The 26,126-nt window shown below is 45.5% G+C and overlaps 2 protein-coding genes across 2 annotated transcripts; both read left to right on the plus strand.

Moving 5' to 3' along the window:
- The first annotated feature begins 10,918 nt into the window (after positions 1–10,918).
- Positions 10,919–11,869, plus strand: LOC129656349 (olfactory receptor 12-like). The gene has a single exon (XM_055587044.1). It carries the CDS (start codon positions 10,919–10,921, stop codon positions 11,867–11,869), a length of 951 nt encoding a protein of 316 aa, XP_055443019.1.
- Positions 11,870–20,590: 8,721 nt separating this feature from the next.
- On the plus strand, positions 20,591–21,541 carry LOC129656350 (olfactory receptor 12-like). The gene has a single exon (XM_055587045.1). The coding sequence runs from the start codon at positions 20,591–20,593 to the stop codon at positions 21,539–21,541; it is 951 nt and encodes a 316-aa protein (XP_055443020.1).
- Positions 21,542–26,126: the final 4,585 nt, after the last annotated feature.

Raw genomic sequence — 26,126 nt, forward strand, 5'->3', positions numbered from 1 at the left:
ATGTACAGACATTATATGGAATCATGTAAGCTGGATTGTTAATATAGATTATCTAAGGTCATATACTGGAGAAAGGAATGGCAATCCACTCCCCTATTCTTGCCTGGAGAATTCCATGGACAAAGGAGCCAGGTGTGCTACAGTGCATGGGGTCACAAAGAATTGGACACAGCTGACTGAGTAACACACACACACATCATACATGGCTTTCCTGATGGCTCGGGTGGTAAAAAATCTGCCTGCAATGTGGGAGACCTGGGTTCTATCCCTGGTTTGGGAAGATCCTCCAGAGAAGGGATGGTACCCACTCTAGTATTCTTTCCTGGGGAACTTCATGGACAGAGGAGCCTTGAGGGCTACAGTCCATGGGGTTGCAAAGAGTCAGACACAACTGAGTGACTAACACTTTCACACTTTTCACACAAGGTCATATATGGGCTTTCTAAGTGGCTCAGCAGTAAAACAAACAAAAAACAAAACAAAAAAAAAACTACCTGCAATGCTGGAGATTCAGGAGATTCAGGTTTGATCTCTGGATTGGGAAGATCCCCTGGAGGAAGAAATGACAACCCATTCCAGTATTCTTGCCAGGCAATCCCATGGACAGAGGAGCCTGCCGGCTACAGTCCATGAGGTTGCAAAGAGTCAGACATGACTTAGCTATTGAGCAAGCATGCACCTAAGGTCACATATAAGCTTGGGTTATATGCTCATATGTTAGGAAGGAAACTGATCCAATTTTTTAAAGGAAAGGGAAAAATGACTCTGCCAACAATCATAAAAACAGCTTAAAAATCTGGTGTATATAAAAATGTTTATTCATTTAAAGAAATTATATATTTGTGTATATAGAAAGAAATTAAAAACTATGTACATTCAGAAATTGAAACTTAATCATCTTTAAAAGAGTGACCCAAGTCTAGAGAACCTAGCGATGAACCTGGGCACGTACAGAAATGTGGTGAATGTGGGCAGAAGACATTTGGCTACAGGTACAATATCTAGCAGCAGCTTAGGCTGCAAGGACATGGTGTTTTATATTACAAGATGCAAGAAACCGGCTCCTTGTACTTTCCTAGGGTTACCTCCCATCGTCACTGCAGCTTTCAACACAGTGGTCATGCACAGACATGAAGGTAGTCCTCACAGGGAAGGTCAAGAACTAGCCAAGCAAGTATCCCAGGAAGCCAAAAGAAAAGCAGGTGCTATTTTGACCCCAGAGGAAGTGTGGCCAGCATGCTCGAGAAATATTAAAGAGGCCACAACAAGCTATGGAAAATTCTTAAAGAGATGGGAATACCAGACCACCTTTCCTGTCTCCTGAGAAACCTGTATGTAGGTCAAGAAGCAACAGTTAGAACCAGGCATGGGACAATGGACTGGTTCCAAATTGGGAAAGGAGTATGTCACAGCTGTATATGGCCACCCTGTTTTTTTAACTTATATGTAGAGTACATCATGTGAAATGCTGGGCTGGATGAATCACAAGCTGGAATCAAGATTACCAGGAGAAATACCAACAACTTCAGATATACAGATGATACCACCCTAATGGCAGAAAGTGAAGAGAAATTAAAGAGCCTCTTGATGAGGGTGAAAGAGGAGAGTGAAAAACCTGGCTTAAAAATCAACATTTAAAAACTAAGATCATGGTATCTGGTCCCATCACTTCAATAGTTGGGGAAAAGGTGGGAACAGTGGCAGATTTTATTTTCTTGGGTTCCAAAATTGCTGAGGACAGTGACCACAGCCACAAAATTAAAAGACACTTGCTCCTTGGAGGAAAAGCTATGACAAACATAGAAAACATATTAAAAAGCAGAGACTTAACTTTGCCAACAAAGTTCTATATAGTCAAAGCTATGGTTTTTCCAGTAGTCATGTACAGATATGAGAATTGGACCATAAAGAAGACTGAGTGATGAAGAATTGATGCTTTTGAACTGTGGTGCTGGAGAAGACTCTTGAGAGTCCTCGGATAACAAGGAGATCAAACTAGTCAATCCTAAAGGAAATCAACCCTGAATATTCACTGGAAGGACTGATGCTGAAGCTGAAGCTCCAGCTGACCATCTTGTGCGAAGAGTCAACTCATTGGAAAGGATTCTGAGCTGGGAAAGATTGTGGAACTGTAAGATGAGATGATAAGGCTATGAAGCTAGATGGTGTCATTCAGCCAGTGACAGCAAGGAGGACTCAGATCCCCGCGTCCTGGGCACTGTCACAATCAGAAGTCAGCAAGCGGAAGATCATAAGGAAGCTAGGAGGAAACAGCTGGTGAGCCAAGTTAAACAGGTCAATCAGCTGTGACAGTGTGGCTTCAAAGGACTCATAGCCCACCAATAGGTACCTGGATTCTTAGAGGAGTGCCCAAGTCAGAACAGCATGCCATTTCAGGAACAAAAAGGTGATCAAAGGCTGGTAGGTCAGGTCTAGATTTGGACCAAATAGAAGAGCTGCCCATTGGCTAAAAATGAGACAGTTTGATGTTATTAAGGATAGTAATTACAATACATTCAAATACATCAAATCTGTTCAATATGAATTCATAATAATACAAAAAAACTTAGTCACCACTGGAGAATGCTAACGAATCAGTTCAGTGTTTTTGAAGTGCTCCTGATAAAGAAAGAACAAGTGCGCTGCTTCTCCTACATGAACTGAAGCCCAGAGGAATCGCAGAGCAGAGGAGGAAGTTCATCTTTGTAGGGGGAATTAGAGGGGATTAACCTAAGTGAAACAAGTCAGACAGGAAAAGAAAATGGGTATGACTCCACTTACATTTTGAATCTAAAAACAAATAAGCAAACAGAACAGAAATAGACTCACAGATACAGAGAATAAATGAGTGGTTGCAAGAAGGGAGGGCACTAAAGGGGATAAATAGGTGAAGGGAATATACAAACAATAAATCACTAGGCTGTCATATGCAGCATAACGGATGTAGTCAAAAGTGTTGTAAAAACTTTGTGTGGGGACAGATGGTTACTAGACTTGTTTAAGTGATCATTTCATAATATATGTAAATGTCAAATCACTATGCTGTACACCAGAAACTAACATATGATTAAATATCAACTATAATACATACAGACTCACATACATACTGCAATTAAAAATATATTTGCATGGCCAGGCTCATCTGAGATAATGTACGTGAATAAAACACCTCAAGCAGTGACTGGTACAAAAGATATGATTGGTGGATAAATTTTAATTGTGCCCTAATGGGTGATGATTCCAAAGAGAAACCAAATATTTAACCTTTCTTTTATACTTCACCCAAACCAAATATCCATGACCCTGTTTCAAATAACAACAAGAATGATAATTTAAATACATGGCCAAAGTATTCCCTAAAGTGAACTTGATGCCAGTAGGAATAATTTTGGCTGAGTGCCTCTCACACAGGAGAGAGGTCAGGGGTCTGAGGCAAAATTTTGGTTCCATTTGGGGCAGAAGCTCCCTTGGGCTCCTGCTCCATCATCCCAAGGGCATGGAGGACACTGGCACTGGAGATGTTGCCCAGAAGTCCAGTCATGGCATTCACCTTTCTGGTCTAGGATATGAAAAAATGATTTATTTTTATATTATACACATTTAGAGAAAAAATCATGAAGTCATGTTTACTCATGGAATTCACCATCATCAGCTAAAGAGAATGAAATTTGCCTAAATGCCACTAAAATTTTGCCTGCTCAAAATTGTTGTCCTCCAAAGTTAAAGATTTCATGATTTTATAAATTGATGCTATTCACCCTTGATAGAGTTCCTACACAATGAACAAATTGATTAAACACAGAATGCACCATGTCAAAGGATCCAAAGGAATTAAGGAAAAGAAGAAGCAGGAGGAAAATGTCTTTAAAAAACTCACTTCCTCTAAGTGCTATTCCAGCGGAAACTGCAGCGTTGTCACATATCTAGTATAAAAATGAGAAGATGCCAATGCCTGAAAGTACTTTGAAATCTTAGGAGAATTCATTGGCAGCAGGAAACACGAATGAAAACAGAAGGTAGAGATTTAGCACCTTATGAAAGTAAGGGTAAATGGGGAAACAAAGAACCCTACAGCTCAGTTTGTTTCATTGGTAAAATCATTTCAAGAAATACTTAGGCAGATAAGTGGATAAATAGTATGTGATGCATTTGCTCATGAAGAGCGCTGAAGGGGCAGAATGATTTACAGCAAAGACAATTCACCCTCCTCTTCTCATGGAAGTTATGAATGTAGGCGGTCCAGACCCATAGAGACTTGGTGAAAAAACTACAACAGAAGAGAGGAATTGTCATGGATTATCAACCCTCTGTTCATGGGGTTCTCAGAGCAAGAATACTGAAATGGTTTGCCATTCCCTTCTCCAGGCTTCAACAGTACATGAATCATGAACTTCCAGAAGTTCAAGCTGGATTTAGAAAAGGCAGAGGAGCCAGAGATCAAATTGCCAACATCCGCTGGATCATAGAAAAAGCAAGAAAGTTCCAGAAAAACATCTGCTTCTGCTTTATTGCTATGCCAAAGCCTTTGACTGTGTTGCTGCTGCTGCTGCTGCTAAGTTGTTTCAGTCGTGTCTGACTCTGTGTGACCCAATGGACTGCAGCCCACCAGGCTCCCCCGTCCCTGAGATTCTCCAGGCAAGAACACTGGAGTGGGTTTCCATTTCCTTCTCCAATGCATGAAAGTGGAAAGTGAAAAGTGAAAGTGAAGTCACTCAGTCGTGTCCTACTCTTAGCGACCCCATGGACTGCAGCCTACCAGGCTCCTCCGTCCATGGGATTTTCCAGGCAAGAGTACTGGAGTGGGGTGCCATTGCCTTCTCCATTTGACTGTGTGGATCACAATAAACTGTGGAAAATTCTTCAAGAAATGGGAATACCAGACCACCTGACCTGCCTCCTGAGGAATCTGTATGCAGGTCAAGAAGAAACAGTTAGAATTGGACATGGAACAACAGATTGGGTCCAAATCAGGAAAGGAGTATGTCAAGGCTGTATATTGTCACCCTGCTTACTTAACTTATCTGCAGAGTACATCATGAGAAATGCTGTGCTGGATGAAGCACAAGCTGGAATCAAGATTGCCAGGAGAAATATCAATAACCTCAGATATGCAGATGACACCACCCTTATGGAAGAAAGTGAAGAAGAACTAAAGAGCCTCTTGATGGAAGTGAAAGAGGAGAGTGAAAAAGTTGCCTTAAAACTCAGCATTCAGAAAACTAAGATCATGGCATCTGGTCCCATCACTTCATGGCAGATAGATGGGGAAACAGTGAGAAACTTTGGTTTTTTGGGTCCCAAAATCACTGCAGATGGTGACTGAAGCCATGAAATTAAAATATGCTTGCTCCTTGGAAGAAAAGTTTTGACCAACCTCGAGAACTTATTAAAAAGCAGAGATATTACTTTTCCAGCAAGGGTCTGTCTAGTCAAAGCTATGGTTTTCTCAGGAGTCATGTATGGATATGCGAGTTGGACTCTGAAGAAAGCTGAGCGCCAAAGAATTGATGTTTTTGAACTGTGGTGTTGGAGAAGACTCTTGAGAGTCCCTTGGATTGCAAGGAGATCTAACCAGTCCATGCTAAAGGAAATGAGTCCTGAATATTCATTGGAAGGACTCATGCTGAAGCTGAAACTTCAGTACTTTGGCCATCTGATGCAAAGCGCTGACTCATTTGAAAAGACCCTGAGGCCGGGAAAGATTGAAGGCAGGCGGAGAAGGGGACAACAGAGGATGAGATGGCTGGATGGCATCACTGACTCAATGGACATGAGTTTCAGTAGACTCCAGGAGTTGGTGATGGACAGGGAGGCCTGGCGTGCTGCAGTCCACGGGGTCGCAAAGAGTTGGACACAACTGAGTGACTGAACTGAACTGATCAATCCTCTGTGCCCACAGTTATCTAACACTGTGGTCACTGGAGCAGCTTATAGATTACTTCTCTCCCATGCAACCAGGACTTCTTAAAATGGAAAGTTTTAGAGTTGAGTAGAGTAACTGAATGGCAAAAATGAAGATGGAAGGAAAGGAACCTTAATAAAGTAAGATTAAAATGAAAATTAATGAACTTGAAAAAAATGTGCCTTTCTACTCAGGAATACACATCTAGATATCCACTTAAGAGGGGATGTCCATTGCATAATATTCATTACTGAATAAGAATATAAAGAAACAACCTAAAGTGTCTCTACAAAGCAGATTCCACAAGTAAATTGTTGTACGTTATCATGTTTAAAACAATTGAAATAACTGAACTAGAATATGGAATAACTGGGAAAAATGCTGAAGATCCCTGCAGAGTGCATTTTGACATAGAGCTGGAGAACAAGATAAAGCAGTGAAGTGTATTGCTGATTTTGCCAGGTGAAAGCAAACTCCCTCACCACCCTCCTGATTCAGTCACCAGGGCCACCATAGCTAATTAACACAAATTTGGTGACTTATAGCAAAAGGAATTTTACTCTCTCTTAGGTCATAATGCTGCTGCTGCTGCTGCTAAGTCGCTTCAGTCGTGTCCAGCTCTGTGCAACCCCATAGACGGCAGCCCACCAGTCTCCCCCGTCCTTGGGATTCTCAAGGCAAGAACACTGGAGTGGGTTGCCATTTCCTTCTCCAATGTATGAAAGTGAAAAGTGAAAGTGAAGTCACTCAATCATGTTCGATTCTTAGCGACCCCATGGACTATAGCCCACCAGGCTCCTCCGTCCATGGGATTTTCCAGGCAGGAGTACTGGAGTGGGGTGCCATTGCCTTCTCCGTAGGTCATAATGATAGATGTTCAAAATCAAGTTGTCAGCAGAGACCGCTGCCCTTGAAAACTCTCGACAAACATTCTTCCTTGCTTCTTCCTGGAGGCTCCTGGCATCTGGGGCATTCCTCCCCCTGTGCTGCGTCCCTCCAACCTCAGTCCATCTTTACATGCCCTTTGCCCTTGTGCCTTTGTGTCTCCGTGTTGTTTTCTCTTCCTATAAAGACCCCAGTCATTGGACTTAGGGCCTACCTAATCCAGCATGACTTCATGCTAGCCGATTCGTTTGGAAATAAGATCATACTCTGGTTTTCTGGGTAGACATTATTATTATTATTTTTTTTTTTTGGAGGGAGACACTTTTCACCTTATTACAGTGATATTCTGGTGTCTTGAGGGAATTTAAATTCTGCAGTTGCTGAGTGTTTTTGACTATTGGTGCTGAGGAGGTTCAATTAGTTAATATTTTAAATCTAACGTATTACTCTAATTTTCCCCTTGTTTTATCAATTACTGGGAGATGTATGATAAAATATACACTATTATTTGGATGTATGTATTTCATTTTTAAATTAATTTCATTGGAGTGCAGTTGTTTTACAACGTTTCATTAATTTCTACTGAACAACAAAGTGAACTAGCTACACATACACGTATATTCTGCCCTTTGGATTTCCTTCCCATTCAGGCCACCACAGTGTACTGAGTCCAGTCCCCTGAGCTATATAGTAGATTTTCATTAATCGTCTATTTTATACATCGTATCAGTAGTGTATATGTGTCAGTCCCAATCTCCCAATTATTTGGATGTATATATTAATTTAAATTATACTTTCTGTATTTTTCTAATAATCACATATCACCTTCAGACAGTGAAGAATCTGCCTGCAATGCAGGAAGCTCAGGTTCAATCCCTGGGTTGGGAAGATCCCCTGGAGAAGGGAATGGCAACCCACTCCAGTATTCTTGCCTGGGCAGTCCCATGGACAGAGGAGCCTGGCGGGCTACAGTCCATGGGGTCGCAGAGAATCAGACACAACTGAACTACTAAGTGTTGCATTTTCGCTTTGGATTTCTAACCAGGATTACAATGATTTAGCATGTATGTTTAAGCTGATTCAGCACATATATTTAAGTCTTCATTGAGTGTCAGGCCACACTGAAGACAGGACAATATTTCTGTGCATCTAATGATAATAGATGCATAGGAAGGGCTGTGCTTGGAGCACAGGTCCAGATTTCTTACCCATCGGTTTTCCTCAAAACAACTAGTGGGGGTGGGGCTGGGGGGGGTGGGGATGGGCCACGGACCAAGATGTCACACCTGCTGCCCGGAGGACACCACTCCAAGGAGGGCCACTGGGCCCCTCTAAGTTCTCTTCCTTCTCTCCTGTTGGCCCCCAGTGCTTCCTGAGTGGGTTCAGGCTTCTTGCCTCCTCTGTCTTGAATTGAGGGGAATCAGAGCAAGATGGGCCACTGGAGGGCAGCTTCCGGGGACCCAGGGAGTTGGGAGTCCCAGTGCACTCAGAGACCAAGTCTCACCTAATTGGTCATTTGAGGCCTCTATTCCCAGCTAACTGAGATAGATATATCTTCCCCAGCAGAGAGACCCTGAAGTGCAGGTTTCAGGACATACCACCCAAGCACAGGATCAGATCTAAAGGAGCAAGTGAACTGAATCCTCCTATCCTTTACTTGTTCTAAGACCCAGGAGCTTCCTACAGCAAGAACATGGACACTGGACAGACCCTCACTGGGAACACAGGAGTCCTCTGCTAACCCCTCTCCACTCTCACTTCCCTGCACAGGAAGCCAGAGCTGAACAGGGTAGTGTCCTGGGCTCCACGTCATTATCATCAGCACTGACCTGGGTCAGGAGTCCCGTCCTCCCTGGCAGCACAGGGTCCTGAGTGAGCCATGCCCCTCCTGACATCACAGGAGCACCGCGGTCATCACTCAGCAGGGCGTGGTCAGCATCACTGACAGGTGAGTCCTGGGAGCCGGCCCCCCTCCACCCCTGCTGCACTGCACAGGGTCGTTGAGGGCAGCTGGTCTGAACTTTAAATAGAATAGAAATAATCAGTGGGTCTCTTATAAGTGTGGGATTTAGTTTATTGCCTGAGGCTCTCTTTTCTGACAAGCTCCAGGCTCTGCTGGATGCTATAGGCCCTCAGACCACATGTGAGATCAGCTCACAAGGAAGGATTCAGCCATAGTTAATACAAATTGAAGCTTGCAGATAACAACTGAATTTTTTTGCTTTATTAGGCAAGACTTTCTCAGGCTCAATTCACACAGGTTTACTAAAGCCACTAAAATAGCCTCACTGGATCATCTCAACAAGCCAAAGGAATGTGTGAGTTTGTTTTTTATAACAAAGCTGGTAGCTTGGCTTCCTAGAAGAAAAGCCAGTCACTTCTCTGGGGCTCCCCCAGGCATCCTAGGGTCACTGCTGTGATGACCTAAGGCCTTTGATGCAGACGAATTTTCCTGGAAAACATTCACAAACATGAAGCTAGGAACCCCAAGGGCATAGGAGCAAGGCCAGTCAACCTGAGAATGGTGGAAGATGGTCACCTTGGTCACATTTGCCAGGATTATCTTCATGAGGACCTGGCCAAGCAGAGGTGGAGAGCTAGGTCATGGCCACCTCAGCTGTGAGCACAGGGGCACAGGAACTGGCTGGGTACCAGGGTGTGCAGCCAACGTGTGTAGGGCAGACCCTCAACTCCACCCTGAGCACCAGCTCCAGCCCTGAATTTGAGAGGGATCTGCCTGGACATGCAGGTCACACTGTCCTGCTCTGCTGTCATGTGAGGGTGGGGCTCAAATAGCCCAGGAGAGGAAAGCTGGACAACCTCCATGGTCATCAACCACTCCTTTGTTGGAAAGTATAGAATCTTTCAGGGCACCTTCTAAGAAAACTTCAAGAGAAGTTCCTGAGAAGGAATGTGGAGGTCACTGCTCCTCCAGAGGAACCACTGACCACCCAGCCTCTGCTTGCACAACCCCCTCCTTCCAAAGTAAGCCAGGTCGTGATGCTATAGATCTGACCTCTAGACCACATGGGCTCTGCTCTGAAATACACTTTCTTATTGATCCTCATCTACACTGTGGGAGATGCTGCAGCTCTGGGCCCTCCATCCTTCACTACTCCTCCCCCTTCAGGCTGCATCTCCCCTGATAATTCCTCTGGCCATCACAGAGCTGGTCCCCATGTGCCATGAGAGTGTGGTGGTCAGCCCCGCTCAGGGCAGACCAGGGAGGTCTGGGCTGTGACAGGGACAGGAAGCAGCACCCAGCAGGAGGACCCCGACACTAAGCAGATGTGACTGTGTTGGAGGCTCCCACTGCTCCAAGCAATCACTACACAGGGTGTGCAGAGGAGTCAGGGGCATGGAAGTAAGGACAGGAGAAGACATGCCCATCTCCTGAATGAGTCACAGCCCCTGTCCTGCTGCTTCTCAGACTGTGGAACTGGGTTATTTCCTTCCCAAATTTGTCCAACACTAGAGGTCCCCCGAGATCCTCAAGGATGCACAGTGCTCTGGGGACAGAATGATAGTGTAGTCCAGGTTCCAAACAGTGATGCTGAGATGGGGCTCAGGGTCTGCAAGACAAAATGACAGAAATTCGCCCAATCATTGCTAATTCCTGCTCTCCTTCCAGCTTGGTCTTCCACGTGGGCAGGAAGCACTCAGTAAACATTTCCAAAATTTGTGAATGGGTTAACAAAGCAAGAAAGTGCACGCTTAGATGTTGAAGAAGGACAGGTTATGACACAGTTCAGAAGCATCCCCTTGGGGATGGAAACCATGTATTAAAGGAGGCACAGGGGCTGCAACAGTCCTCACACTGAAGGTCCTGAACTCTGCAAAGCCCCTGGTATGCCCCCACCCCACAATGACAGCAGCTCAGAGTCTCTGACAGAGGGAATGAACTTGCAAACTTATGAATTAGTGAACTGGAGGAAATGTTCCTTTCCAGGTCAGTCTGAGCTCATCTGGCAGCAGAACTGGGCAGCTGGTTGTCTCTTGGTCAGTGGGCAGTGAGACACTGAAGGGCTCCTATTCTCCAAGAGAGTATGACCCTGTGGCCTTGACCTGCTCCCTTCTCCCTGCCTCCCACCAGCTCTCTGCTCTCTGCCCTGTGTCCCCCAGCTCAGGACCATGTCAACCCCCCAAAATGGAAACCTCTCAGCGATGCCTCTGCAGGAGTTTGTGCTGGATGGATTTGCTGGTGACCCACAGACCCAGGCCCTGCTCTTTGCTCTGTTCCTGGTCCTGTATGTGGTGGCCGTCCTGGGGAACCTCACCATGATCGTGGTCATCACCCTGGATGCCCGTCTGCACTCCCCGATGTACTTCTTCCTCAAGAACCTCTCCTTTGTGGACCTGTGTTACTCATCTGTCATCTACCCCAAGGCCCTGGTCAACTTCCTGTTCTCCTCCAAGGTCATCACCTTTGCAGGATGTGCCACCCAGTTCTTCTTCTTCTCCATGCTGGTCACCACAGAGGGTTTCCTCCTGGCCGTGATGGCCTATGACCGCTTCATGGCCATCTGCAGCCCCCTGCGCTATCCCATCTCCATGTGCCCCTCGGTCTGTGCCCGCCTGGTGCTGGGCTGCTACTGTGGGGGCTCCTTTAACTCCATTGTGCAGACCCCCTTAACATTCAGCCTCCCGTTCTGCGGCTCCAACCACATCGACCACTTCCACTGTGATGTGCCGCCTCTGCTCAAGCTTGCCTGTGCTGACACTACAACCAATGAGCTGGTCATGTTTGGCCTCTCTGGCCTCATCATCATGGGCACCACACTCGTGGTTCTCATCTCCTATGGCTACATCACAGTGACCATCCTGAGGATGCGCTCAGGAGGAGGGAGACACAAGCTCTTCTCCACCTGTGGCTCCCACATGACAGCCGTGTCCCTCTTTTATGGGACCCTTTTTGTCATGTATGCCCAGCCGGGAGCTGTGCAGTCCATGGAGCAGGGCAAGGTGGTCTCTGTCTTCTACACCCTGGTCATCCCGATGCTCAACCCTCTTGTCTACAGTCTGAGAAACAAAGATGTGAAGGATGCCCTGTGGAGACTGGGCCAGAAACACACAGCCAAGTGAAGGAAGGTGACCAGAGAGACCCAGTGTCCTGAGGGCTGGACAAGAAGACTTGAGGGGAGGCACTGGGTTTGGTTTGAGGAATTCACTCTTTATTCGTCTAATTCATTCTTTCACCCAGCATTTCATTCAACCCTTCCTGGAAACAAATCATGTGTCGCCCATTTCAAGGGTGAGTGGCAAAATCTTTGCCATCAGATAATTAATGGTTCATGATGATGAAGACCCTAATCTCGAAGCTAGGGTAATATAGGCAGTAGAGTCATTTCTTTCCTGGTGGCTCAGATGGTAAAAAGTCTGCCTGTAATGCAGGAGATCTGAGTAGGACCCCTGGCTCAGGAAGATCCCCTAGAGAAGGGAATGGCAACCCACTCCAGTATTCTTGCCTGGAGAATTCCATGGACAGAGGAGACAATTCATGGGATCACATAGAGTTGGACAAGACTGGCGACTAGCACAACACACCAGAGTCATATAAGTAGGATAGGTAGGAGTCATAGAAACAGGCTACATTCTCTACCTCAACTCTACATGACAAGACCTTTCCATTCATGGCTGATACATGAATCTCTTGAGGCTGAATGGTTTACTGATGGGAGCAATTTTGTAGAAATGGGAACCTGAAAGGCAGACTGTGCCACAGGTAGTCTAGATTAAGTCATAGAAGAAGAAAGAGGAGGAGGATGAGGAGGATGAAGAGGGCAAGGGGGGAGGGAGTGGAGGAGAGGGGAGGAGGGGGATGAGAAGGAGAGTGGGGAGGAGGAAAAGGGGGGAGGGACTGGAGAAGTTGGGGAGGAGGATGGGGAGGAACTGAGACAGAGACACAGAGAGAGGAGAGACACAGAGAGGAGAGACACAGAGAGGAAGCCCACCCTCTTAGGTGGGACTTAGAGACACTGAGTCAATCACAGAGAGCATCTGTTTTGATACCAATTAAAATAAATGCCATTTAAAGCATTTATTACATTTATGAGATAGATATGCAAGCAACAGCTGATATTTGATGATATTAAAGAATTTATTTATTGTGGATATTCTTTTCTTTTAGAGATGCATGCTGAAATACTTATAATTGAAACCCTATTTGTTTAATACTTACTTCAAAATAATACAGGGGCTATGGGAGTAGGGTAGGGGCTGGACAAGCCTGGCCAAGAGTTGATGGCTATTAAAGCTGGGCATTGAGTAATTGGGGCTCATTACACCATGTGCTCATCTTCTTGTGTATTTAAAATTTCCTCCTCCCCCTCCTCATCCACATCACGATGCTTAGTCAGGATGTGTCTTGGAGTTCATTGCTCTGCAACACCCTCCCTTCCAAAAAACACATTGCCAATGGGATTCCTTCTTCAGTGCTCTAAGACTCTCTTCTATTCTGTTTTTGAAAATATTTTCTCTTCCATTTTTGGTTTTTCTCTATCAAAGTTAGTTAATTTTATATTGAATTTTACTTATCTGTCCTTTATACTTATTAACTTCTCTTTAATACATTTTTTCTTTTTCTTTTTTTCTCTATACTTATCAAGAAAGTCTTAAGACTGTCTCCTGTGCCAGAAATATCTTGTTTGGTTGTGTAAAGTCTGCTTGCTTTATAAACAGTTTCAACTCCAGTGTTATGAAAGCTGAGATTCTAATTTTGTGTTTTTTGTAGCTCTAAACATGCTTAGCAAGATGACCTGTATGAACATGATATTTTTCTATTGGGTATAGGTGAGTTGCAGATTTTTTTTTTTACTATTTTTATTTATTTATTTATTATTATTATTTACTTTACAATATTGTATTGGTTTTGCCATACATCAACATGCATCTGCCACAGGTGTACATGTGTTCCCCATCCTGAACACATCCTCCCACATCCCTCCCCATACCATCCCTCTGGGTCATCCCAGTGCACCAGCCCCAAGCTTCCTGTATCCTGCATCGAACCTGGACTGGAGATTCATTTCTTATATGATATTGTACATGTTTTCCATTACATGTTGGTTCCCAATAACAAAAATAATGGGAGAGCACATGTGAAATCTGAACTTCCATTTCATTTGAAAATCAGTCCTTCCAATGCATATTCAGGACTGATTTCCTTTATAATTGACTGGTTTGATCTCCTTGCAGTCCAACGGACTCTCAAGAGTCTTCTCCAACACCACAGTTCAGTTCAGTTCAGTTCAGTCACTCAGTCTTGTCTGACTCTTTGTGACCCCATGAATCGCAGCACGCCAGGCCTCCTTGTCCATCACCAACTCCTGGAGTTCACTCAAACTCATGTCCATCGAGTCAGTGATGCCATCCAGCCATCTCATCCTCTGTCATCCCCTTTTCCTCCTGCCCCCAATCCCTCCCAGCATCAGAGTCTTTTCCAATGAGTCAACTCTTCGCATGAGGTGGCCAAAGTACTGGAGTTTCAGCTTGAGCATCATTCCTTCCAAAGAAATCCCAGGGCTGATCTCCTTCAGAATGGACTGGATGGATCTCCTTGCAGTCCAAGGGACTCTCAAGAGTCTTCTCCAACACCACAGTTCAAAAGCATCAATTCTTTGGGACTGAGCCCTCTTCACAGTCCAACTCTCACATCCATACATGACCACAGGAAAAACCATAGCCTTGGCTAGACAGACCTTTGTTGGCAAAGTAATGTCTCTGCTTTTCAATATGCTGTCTAGGTTGGTCATAACTTTTCTTCCAAGAAGTAAGCATCTTTTAATTTCATGGCTGCAGTCACCATCTGCAGTGATTTGGAGCCCCCCAAAATAAAGTCTGACACTGTTTCCACTGTTTCCCCATCTATTTCCCATGAAGTGATGGGACCAGATGCCATGATCTTAGTTTCCTGAATGTTGAGCTTTAAGCCAACTTTTCCACTCTCGTCTTTCACTTTCATCAAGAGGCTCTTTAGTTCCTCTTCACTTTATGCCATAAGGGTGGTATCATATGCATATCTGAGGTTATTTATATTTCTCCCAGCAATCTTGATTTCAGCTTGTGCTTCTTCCAGCCCAGCGTTTCTCATGATGTATTCTGCATATAAGTTAAATAAGCAGGGTGACAATATACAGCCTTGACATACTCCTTTTCCTATTTGGAACCAGTCTGTTGTTCCATGTCCAGTTCTAACTGTTGCTTCCTGACCTGCATATAGGTTTCTCAAGAGGCAGATCAGGTGGTCTGGTATTCCCATCTCTTTCAGAATTTTCCACAGTTTATTGTGATCCACACAATCAAAGGCTTTGGCATAGTCAATGAAGCAGAAATAGATGTTTTTCTGGAACTCTCTTGCCTTTTCTTTAACTTCACTCAAAACTTTAAAATCCCAATCAAAATAATAATATATGATTTTTCACCTATCAAATTTAAAAAATCATAAGTTTTGTAACATCGGTTGTCAGTGAAATTTGGAAAGCAGAGACAGTTTTATATATTTTGAAGAAATAACATTAAAATCAAAATGATTTCGGTAACTATGGAAAGGTCAAAATATTCAGTAAACTTTTTCTGCTTGGGAAAAAATTAGCATCAGCTTCACAGATCACACCAATATAGATTCTGGATGTATTAACAATGTGATTGTTGAAAAAGTAAAGACTCCAAGGTTAGGAGAAGAACATGAAAAAGGAGTCTTCATTGAGGGTGTACTTGTTAGCTTGATGTGTAGTCAAGAGGGTAGTCAATCCTTAGGAAACCCCAATTTTCTCAGGAAGAGGCTGAGGAAAGGATGGGAGTATCCCTGGAGAAAGTCATATGAGAGCCAAGGAGACCACTCAAAAGCCAGCAGCACATTGAACAAATGTAAGATATACAAGGCCTGTAAGATGGTTGGATGGCATCACCGACTCAAGGGACATGAGTTTGAGTAAACTCTGGGAGTTGGTGATGGACAGGGAAGCCTGGCATGCTGCAGTCTTTGGGGTCGCAAAGAGTTAGACACGACCGAGTGACTGAACTGAACTGAACTGAATATGGAAAGAGCTCAGAATCCATGAGAAAAATGAAAATTTTGTTGTAAAATAGAAAGTAGTGACTGAGAGAGCAATGATTGACTGTTGTGTGGGAAGTTTTCCTCCCGGGAGGAAAGTGGACCAGAGTTTAGTCTAGGATGAGGTTGGGTAGGGTTTTTAAGGCCAAAGATTGAAATAAATGGGAGGAACTCTGCCTCACACTGGAACAGCAAGTATGTGAGTCACTGAGCCCAGTGATATGGCTATCAGGCCAGTGTTCCTGGGGCTGTGGTCTGCAAAGTAGTGGGCAAGTCCAGGCTCAGCCTCCCCTGCTTGTCTAATTTGGATCACAGCCCCCAGGCAGGACTGCATTACAGTAATGTGCTTGTAAAGGAGCAAATAACAGAATTAGAAGCACAAACAGCCAACAACTGTATGGAAAGATGTTTGTCCACTCACAGTGGTGCTCGTTGAAAGCAGACACTAGTGACAGTGGATCAGTCGGGGTTTCCCAGAGACCCAGAGCCTGTAGGACATGGACAGACATGTATAGGGCTTCCCTGGTGGCTCAGTGGTAAAGAACCCGCCTGCCAATGCAGGAGACATGGGCTCAATCCCTTGGTCGGGATGATGCCCTGGAGAAGGAAATGGCAACCCACTGCAGGAGTCTTGCCTGGGAAGTCCCATGGACAGAAGAGCCTGGCAGGCTACAGTCCATGGGGTCACAAAGAGTCAGATATGACCTAGCAACTAAACAACAACACAGGCATATATAGAAAGAGAGTGAGTATAAGGAATCACCCCCACATTATTATGGATGCCAACAGGCCCCCAGATCTGTGGTTGGCAGGCTCAAGATTCAGGAAAAGCTGCTGTTTTCAGATTTGAGTACCAGAATAGGAAAACCCTGATGTCCCAGCTTAAAAGGTAGTCAGGCAGATGGAATTCCTTCTTATTTAGAGGCGGGTCAAGGTCTTCTTCTATTCAAGCTTTCAACTGATTGGACGAGGCCCACCTACATTAGGGAGTGCAACCTGATTTGCCCTGTGTACCAATTTAAAATCCATCCAAAAACACCCTCACCCAAATACCTAGAATCATGTTTGACCAAATATCTGGACATCCCCTGGCCCGGTCAAATTGATACAACTAGTCATCACACCTTGTGAGATGCACAAATATTCAGAAGATGGAAGATGTTAAGTACTGAGGGGAGATCCATGTGCATTTTTCGTGTGCTGATGCCAGAGGCGGAAATTGTACCAGGTCTGAGAATGCAGTAGGGAATAGGCATAAAGATCAGCTGCCAGTCCCCAGCAATGTGACCAGGAGGACAGAGTGAGCATTCTTCCCCATATTGTTTATAACAGAAAAAATAGTCTCATGGTCCACTAATATGATGGATAAATAAATTTAGTTAATATACCCATTAAAGGCAAAAAACTGACTTAGATATTCATAGAGTTAGTGAAAAGATCATCTTGTAGAATTAATGAATGTCATGATCCATATTTTAGAGAAGTTAAAACCAATAAAATAAAACCCACCAACATGCACACATGTCTGTAGGGAATCCACCTGGTTCTAAATAGGACTGAGGTTTTTACATGGGTTAAAGTTTCACTTTTTCCTTTGCCACGTCTTCATTGCTTGGATTTCTGCAAACAGATGTTCATTTTGAATTTTTTTAAAATAGATAATTTTAAATATGTATGTTAGAAATAAAAAATGTAAAAAAGGATGCTCTTAAATTAACTAATACATGTGATAAAGACAGAGTGATTTGCACAAGGTCAGGGGGCTTGAGGGAGGAGAACCATGATAGAAGGGAGGGACCCAGTTCCTCAAGGCAGGACTCTTTCACACCAGGTCACTTTTCCTCAACCAACATAGTGGGAATGTAACAGGAGGGCTTGGTTAGGAGGAGGGGCTCTAGGCCCAGGGATTCACACCTCTTGCCCCTGAGGGAAGGCCATGGGCTCTGCTGTTAGACTCAGTGCTTACGTCCTATTCATTGCTCTGGGGTTCAGAGGAATTTCTGGGTTCAGTTCCCAGCCCTGCAGGTGAGGGGGGTCAGAAACTGGGTGCCACAGGGGACACAGTAGAAGTGGAAGTCCCAGGGCACTTTAGAGGCCAGAACACAAACAACTGCAGCTAATTGGCCATTCGAGGCCCAAAGACCTGCTGTGCCCATCGAGAGATCTTCCCAGCAGAGTGTCCCCAAGGTGCAGGCAGCTTAATGTGCTTCCCAGCTGATGGACAGTGTGGAAGGGCAGGTGAGCTGAGTTCATGCCCTGCTCTGCTTCTATCAAGACCCAGAAGTTTCTGCAGCCAGAACCTGCTGCCCTCCTCTGTCCCCCTCCTCACTCTCACTTCCCTGCACAGGAGGCCAGAGGTGGACGAGGGAGGGAGCCTTCAACACCACATCATTATCATCAGCACAGACCTGGGTCAGGAGTCCTGTCCTCCCAGGGAGCACAGGGTCCTGGGTGAGCCATGCCCCTCCTGACATCACAGAGGCAGTGCGGTCATCACTCAGCAGGGCATGGTCAGCCTCACTGACAGGTGAGTCCCAGGAGCATGGATCCTGGACAATAAGGTCCTCCACTCCTCACTGCCCTGGGCAGGGTCAGTTAGGGCAGTGGGTCTGAGCTTAATGAGAGTAGAAATAATCAGGGGTTCTACAGTAAATGTGGGTTTTACTTTGGTGCCCAAGATTCTGCAGTTCTGACAAGCTCTTGACTTCTCAAGCTGATGCTGTAGGAGCTTAGACCACACGAGTAATGAGAGTTCACAAGGAAAGGGCTCAGGACACAGTCACTACAAATAGACACTCATAGACAGCATGGATTCTTCTGCTTCGCCTGGGAAAGTACTTCTCAGGTTCAACTCAAAGGCAGGTTTACTGAACCTACCACCACAGCCCCACTTGGGTCAACTCAAAAGCCAAAGGAATGTGAGTTTGTTTTTTCAAAAGCCAAGCCAGGAGCTTGGCTTCCCAGATGAAAATGCCAACTGCTTCTGATGTACTCCCCCAGGCATCCTAGGGTCACTGTTGTGATGACCCAAAGGCTCGTGAGGTGGACAAACTGTTCTAGGAAATAGTCTCAAATATGAAGCCGGAAACCCCAGGGGACACAGAAGCAGGGTCACCCAATCTGGGGTGGTGGGTGGGAGATGGCTCTTCTGGTCGCATTTGACATGGTTATGTGGGTGAACACATGGGTGGGCAAAGCAGAGGGCAATGGTGTCGCCCCTCAGGTGTGAGTGTTGGCATAGGGTCTGGCCAGGCACACAACTAAGGTGTACAGGGCAGACCCTCAACTCCACCCTGAGCACCAGGTCCAACCCTGAATTTGAGGGGGTCTACCAGCATCCCCTCTGCTGTGAGGGTGGGTCAAGTAGCCCAGGAGAGGAACGCTGGACCACCCACTCTTTCACCACACCCTGTATTGTTAGAATGCCATGGCTCTCACAGACCACCTTCCAAGAGAACTTCAGGATGTTAGGGAACGTGAGGATCATCCCTTCTTCCCCCTTCACTGACCATCCAGCCTCTGCCTGCACACCCCCACTCACATGGAGCTCACTCCCTGCAAAGAAAGCCAGATCCATGATGCTACAGCTCTGATCCCTAGAAAACATGGAATCTCTCTGAAATCAGACTCTGCCCTCTCACTGATCCTCTTCCCCTCCCTGGGAGACACAGTTGCTCTGTGCCCACCTTCCTTCCCCACTCCTACCTCCTTAGACTCAATCTCCTCGGACCATTCCTCTGGCCATCACGTGGCCCCATGTCCCACGTGAGCATGGTGGTCAGCCCTGCTCAAGACAGACAATGGAGGTCTGGGCTGTGACAGAGACATGAAGCAATACCCAGCAGGAGGACTCAGACACTGAGCAGATGTGACAGTGTTGGAGGCTCCCACAACTCCAAGCAATCACCCACAAGGATGTGCCAAAGAGCCAGGGGCATGGAAGTAAGGACAGGAGAGGACATGCTCAGGTCCTGAATGTGTCGCAGCCCCTGTCCCACTGCCTCTCAGGCCATAGAGTTGGGTTGTTCCCTTTCTATGAATTGTCCAACATCTGGACATTGGTAAGAAGCACCCTGAGTTCCTCAATGATGCATACAACTGGCCCTGGCTCAAAAAAAAAAAAAAAGAAAGAAAAGATGCTGAGTTGGGGCTGAGCATCCACAGGGAAGAGAGACAGAAAGCACTTGAATTATCCTGGTGAGGACTGGTCCCTGCTCTGCTGCCAGCTTAGTGTAGCGGTGGAACAATTACTAGGTCAGTCCTAAAACAGAAAGTGCTTAATAATACTTCTGAAATTAGTGAATCAGTAAAATAAGGTGCAGAAAACACAAGATTACATACTTAAGTGAGATGTGTAAATGCAACAGCTTAGGAGCATCCTTGAGGTGAAGCAGTATTTCCTTGAAAGGAGTGAAACATGGCTACATTGCTGTTTTACACCGAAGGCTCTCAGCTCACATAGACACCTGTGATGCCCCCTCAGATCCTCAGCAACACTCAGTTTCTCATGGAGGGAGCGCTCCAAGCAAGTATATGAAGATGTGAATCAGAGGAATGGCTGCCATTTCAGGCCAGTCTGAGCTCATTTGAAAGCAGAGCTGGGCAGCTGGTGGTCCCTTGGTCAGTGGGTAGTGAGGCACTGAAGGGCTCCTATTCTCCAAGAGAGTATGACCCTGTGGCCTTGACCTGCTCCCTCTCCCTGCCTCCCACAAGCTCTCTGGTCTCTGCCCGGTGTCCCCCAGCTCAGAGTCATGTCAACTCCCCAAAATGGAAACCTCTCAGTGATGCCTCTTCAGGAGTTTGTGCTGGAGGGCCTTGAGGGAGGTCCGCAGACCCAGGCCCTGCTGTTTGCTCTGTTTCTTGTCTTGTACATGGTGGCCGTCCTGGGGAACCTCACCATGATCGTGGTCATCACCCTGGATGCCCGTCTGCACTCCCCAATGTACTTCTTCCTCAATAACCTCTCCTTTGTGGACCTGTGTTACTCATCTGTCATCGCCCCCAAGGCCCTGGTCAACTTCCTGTCCTCCTCCAAGGTCATCACCTTTGCAGGATGTGCCACACAGCTGTTCTTCTTCTCCTTACTGGCTACCACTGAGGCATTCCTCTTGGCCGTGATGGCCTATGACCGCTTCATGGCCATCTGCAGCCCCCTGCTCTACCCCATCACCATGCGCCCCTCGGTCTGTGCCTGCCTGGTGCTGGGCTCCTACTGCGGGGGCTTCCTCAACTCCATCCTGCAGGCCAGCTTCACATTCACTCTCCCGTTCTGCAGCTCCAACCACATCGACCACTTCTTCTGTGATGTGCCTCCTATGATCCAGATTGCCTGTGCTGACACTACCATCAATGAGCTGCTCTTGTTTGGAATCTGTGGCCTCATCATCGTGGGCACCACACTCGTGGTCCTCGTCTCCTATGGCTACATCACAGTGACCATCCTGAGGATGCGCTCAGGAGGAGGGAGACACAAGCTCTTCTCCACCTGCGGCTCCCACATGACAGCCGTGTCCCTCTTTTATGGGACTGTCTTTGTCATGTATGCCCAGCCAGGAGCTGTGGAGTCCATGGAGCAGGGCAAGGTGGTCTCTGTCTTCTACACCCTGGTCATCCCGATGCTCAACCCCCTCATCTACAGTCTGAGAAACAAGGATGTGCAGGAAGCCCTGTGGAGACTGGGGCAGAGACACACAGCCACGTGAAGGAGGGTGGACAGAGAGAGAGTGTCCTGAGAACATAACAAGAGGGTTTTAACGGGAGGCACTGGGCTTTGTTTGAGGAATATATTCTTCTTTCATGCAATTCATTTTTTCACCCATTTCACTCAGTGCTTTGTGGAAGCACATGTTGGACCACACATGCAAGTCTGAGATGCAGAGATAGATAATGCCACTGGAAAAATAATGGCGCATGATGGGGCAAGATTCTAATCTCAAAGTCTGGATAATATAGCAGGCAGAGTAATGAGCAGAGTATTGAAACAAAATGTGTATTCCAGGTTCAACGTCCTCCAGGGGAGGTATGAAACTAACAGTCTTAGGCCTCTCTCTCCACTTCATCTATGAATCTAATGTAAATGTGTGCTTAGCAATCTCCTCTGGAGCACATAGAAGGGGCGGGCATCATGACACTCATCCTGGCCCCTTCCTCGGTGATACCTGGGTCACCATAGCCAATTAGGGGGGTTAGGAAGACAGTGCTTCCCCTCAGTCCTGCAGCGGGGCTGTTCCTCCTCCTCCCCCTTCTGTTCACTGATGCCACCACCCAACAAGGCAGCAGGGAGCACCTGCGGTCCTGCTTCAGACACTCCTAGTGCTCCCTGTCCTGAGTTTCTCCCCTTAGACAGCAGCTGGGAGCCCCAGGGAGCCAACATGGATGCCTGACACCCAAAGTTCACCATCCAACCTGACAGGTGACACTGTCCTGACTACTTGTGACCATAAGAAATGGGACCTTGTCAGCACAGACACCTCTGAATAAGGATGAAGCTCATGGTGGCTGAAACAGAGAGCAAGCAGTGGAGAGGGAAGGTACACTTTCTTGGTGGTGAGCACAGCTCCCTGCTCTCTGTCCCGGACTCCCTGGGACCCTTAATTTTGACCTGCCCATTCAGCACTCCATTCTTGTGCTCCATGGACCCAACACACAGCCTGGACTCAGAGCCCAGTGGCCTCCTTAACATGTCTCCTTTTAGTAGAATCATCCACTCTCACAGTCACTCCCAAGGCCCCTGCACATGGAGATGGTCTGTACTCTGTAGGGTCAGTAGGAACGTGGCCTGTCTGTCGGATCACGGCTCTGCATCTCCCTGCTCTCCCTTCCCAGGAGAACTGCCTGAAGGGGCTGACAGCTAAGTTATTGGACTGCAGCTCACGATTACTCAATCTGACATATATGACACAGTCTTTGTCGAACTCTTTTGCCCACTGATCTCCAAAATTAATTCTATGTCTGTCCTACTTGACTATATTTATCTGAGAATGCAATTTTTAAAACAAAATCCCCAAATTTTCTGCTCCACAAGTGACATGGTTTCTTAACTTCTCAAGTGATAGTGTCGTTCCACCCCAGCCTCTTTTTCCCACCCTCTCCCTGCTCCTCCTCTTCCCTCTTTTCTCTTCCGTCTTATTTCACTCCCTGTCTCTCACTCGTTCTCCCATTCCATGGGTTTTCCAAAGCATTGGACTCCTAATCTTAAACCAGATTTGGAATGGAAAAAAGCAAGTGCAATCTTCTTTTCTTCTTACATGAGTACAATTATCATCAACATGTAAAATTTTAATGTACAAACAGTGAAGTATCCATTGTTCTTAGGCTTCCCTGGTGGCTCAATGGTAAAGAATCTGCCTGCTGATGCAGGAGATGCGGGTTCAATACCTGGTCTAGCAAGGTCCCCTGGAGAAGGAATTGGCAGTCCACTCCATTACTTTTGCCTGGAAAACCCCATGGACTGAGGAGCCTGCCAGGCAATAGGCCATGGGGACGCAAAGAGTCGGACATGACTTAGTGACTGGACAACAACAACTTATTGTTCTTAGAAAAGCATTAATTAAGACCTTGGAATAAATCAAGAAAGCTGGTCAGATATTAATGGAATAGAAAGCCAGAAAGAAAAACACCAATACAGTATACTAACACATATATATGGAATTTAGAAAGATGGTAACAATAACCCTGTGTACGAGACAGCAAAAGAGACACTTATGTATAGAATAGTCTTATGGACTCTGTGAGAGAGGGAGAGGGTGGGAAGATTTGGGAGAATGGCATTGAAACATGTAAAATATCATGTATGAAACGAGTTGCCAGTCCAGGTTTGATGCACGATACTGGATGCTTGGGGCTGGTGCACTGGGATGACCCAGAGGGATGGAATGGGGAGGGAGGAGGGAGGAGGGTTCAGGATGGGGAACACAAGTATACCTGTGGCGGATTCATTTCGATATTTGGCAAAACTAATACAGTTATTTAAAGTTTAAAAATAAAATAAAATTTAAAAAAAAAGAAATTCTCCAATAATCTGAAGGAAAAGATTTTTTTTTAATCCTACAGATTGTCTTTTTGTTTACATTATCTACATTTGAGATATCAGTGGAAATCACTGCACAATGTTAGAAGTGGTTTATTTTGTTTGTAGATCCCATACAATGCTTTGCAAGCTGCTGTCATAGGTAAGTTCTCAGTACATATCTTTTGGTGATTATCAGTTCGTTTAGTCACTCAGTCGTGTCCAGCTCTTTATGACCCCAAGGACTGCAGCATGCCAGGCCCCCCCTTTCCAACACCAACTCCCAGAGTTTACTCAAACTTATGTCTATTGAGTCGGTAATGACATCCAACCATCTCATCCTCTGTCATCCCCTTCTCTTCATGTCCTCAATCTTTCCCAGCATCAGGGTCTTTTCAAATGAGTCATTTCTTCCCATCAGGCTGCCAAAGTATGGGAGTTTCAGCTTCAGCATCAGTCCTTCCAATGAATATTCAGGACTGACTGCCTTTAGGATAGACTGGTTGGATCTCCTTGCAGTTCAAGGGACTCTCCAACACCACATTTCAAAAGCATCAATTCCTCGGTGCTCAGCTTTCTTTATAGTCCAACTCTCACATCCATACATGACTACTGGAAAAGCCATAGCTTTGACTAGACGGATCTTTCCCGGAAAAGTAATGTCTCTACTTTTTAGTATGTTGTCTAGGTTGGTCACAGCTTTTCTTCCAAGGAGTAAATGTCTTTGAATTTCATGGCTGCAGTCACCATCTGCAGTGATTTTGGAGCCCTCAAAAATAAAGTATGTCAGTGTTTCCATTGTTTCCCCACCTATTTGCTATGAAATGATGGGACCAGACGCCATGATCTGGCATTGCCCTTCTTTGGGATTGGAATGAAAACTGATCTTTGCCAGTCCTGTTGGCATTGTTGAGTTTTCAAAATTTGCTGGCATATTGACTGCAGCACTTTCACAGCATCATCTTTTAGGATTTGAAATAGCTCAACTGGAATTCCATCACCTCCACTAGCTTTGTTCGTAGTGATGCTTCCTAAGGCCCACTTGACTTTGCATTCCAGGATGCCTGGCTCTAGGTGAGTGATCACACCATCATGATTATCTGGGTCATGAGATATTTTTTGTATAGTTCTTCTGTGTATTCTTGCCACCCCTTGTTAATATCTTCTGCTTCTGTTAGGTCCATACCATTTCTGTCCTTTATTGTGTCCATATTGGCCATTCAGGTATGACCTAAATCAAATCCCTTACGATTATACAGTGGAAGTGAGACGTAGATTCAAGGATTAGATCTGATAGACTGAGTGCCTGAAGAAATATGGACAGAGGTTTGTGACATTGTACAGGAGGCAAGGATCAAGACCATCCCCAAGAAAAAGAAATGCAAAAAGCAAAAAGGATTGTCTGAAGAGGCCTTACAAATGGCTTTGACAAGAACAGAAGTGAAAGGAAAAGGAGAAAAGGAAAGATATGCTCTTTTGAATCCAGGGTTCCAAAGAATAGCAAGGAGAGATAAGAACACCTTCCTCAGCATTCTCTTGGCAAAACTCTATTAGCCTTTGCCTGCTTCATTCCGTACTCAATGGCCAAATTTGTTTGTTACTCCAGGTGTTTCTTGACTTCCTACTTTTGGCATTCCAATTCCCTATAACGAAAAGGACATCTTTTTTGGGTGTTAGTTCTAGAAGGTCTTGTAGGTCTTCATAGAACCATTCAACTTCAGCTTCTTCAGCACTACTGGTTGGGGCATCGACTTGGATTACTTTGTTATTGAATGGTTTGCCTTGGAAATGAACAGAGATCATTCTATCGTTTTTGAGATTGCATCCAAGTACTGCATTTCGGACTCTTTTGTTGACCATGATGGCTACTCCATTTCTTTTAAGGGATTCTTGCCCACAGTAGTAGATATAATGGTCATCTGAGTTAAATTAACCATTCCAGTCCATTTTAGTTCACTGATTCCTAAAATGTCAACGTTCACTCTTGCCATCTCCTGTTTGACCACTTCCAATTTGCCTTGATTCATGGACATAACATTCCAGGTTCCTATGCAATATTGCTCTTTAGAGCATAGGACTTTACTTCCATCACCAGTCACATCCACAACCGGGTGTTGTTTTTGCTTTGGCTCCATCTCTTCATTCTTTCTAGATTTATTTCTCCACTCTTCTCCAGTAGCATTTTGGGCACCTACCTACCAGGGGAGTTCATCTTTCAGTGTCCTATCTTTTACTTTTTCATACTGTTTATGGGGTTCCCAAGGCAAGAATACTGAAGT

This window comes from Bubalus kerabau, chromosome 6 (assembly GCF_029407905.1).
Source record: "Bubalus kerabau isolate K-KA32 ecotype Philippines breed swamp buffalo chromosome 6, PCC_UOA_SB_1v2, whole genome shotgun sequence".
NCBI lineage: Eukaryota > Metazoa > Chordata > Mammalia > Artiodactyla > Bovidae > Bubalus > Bubalus kerabau.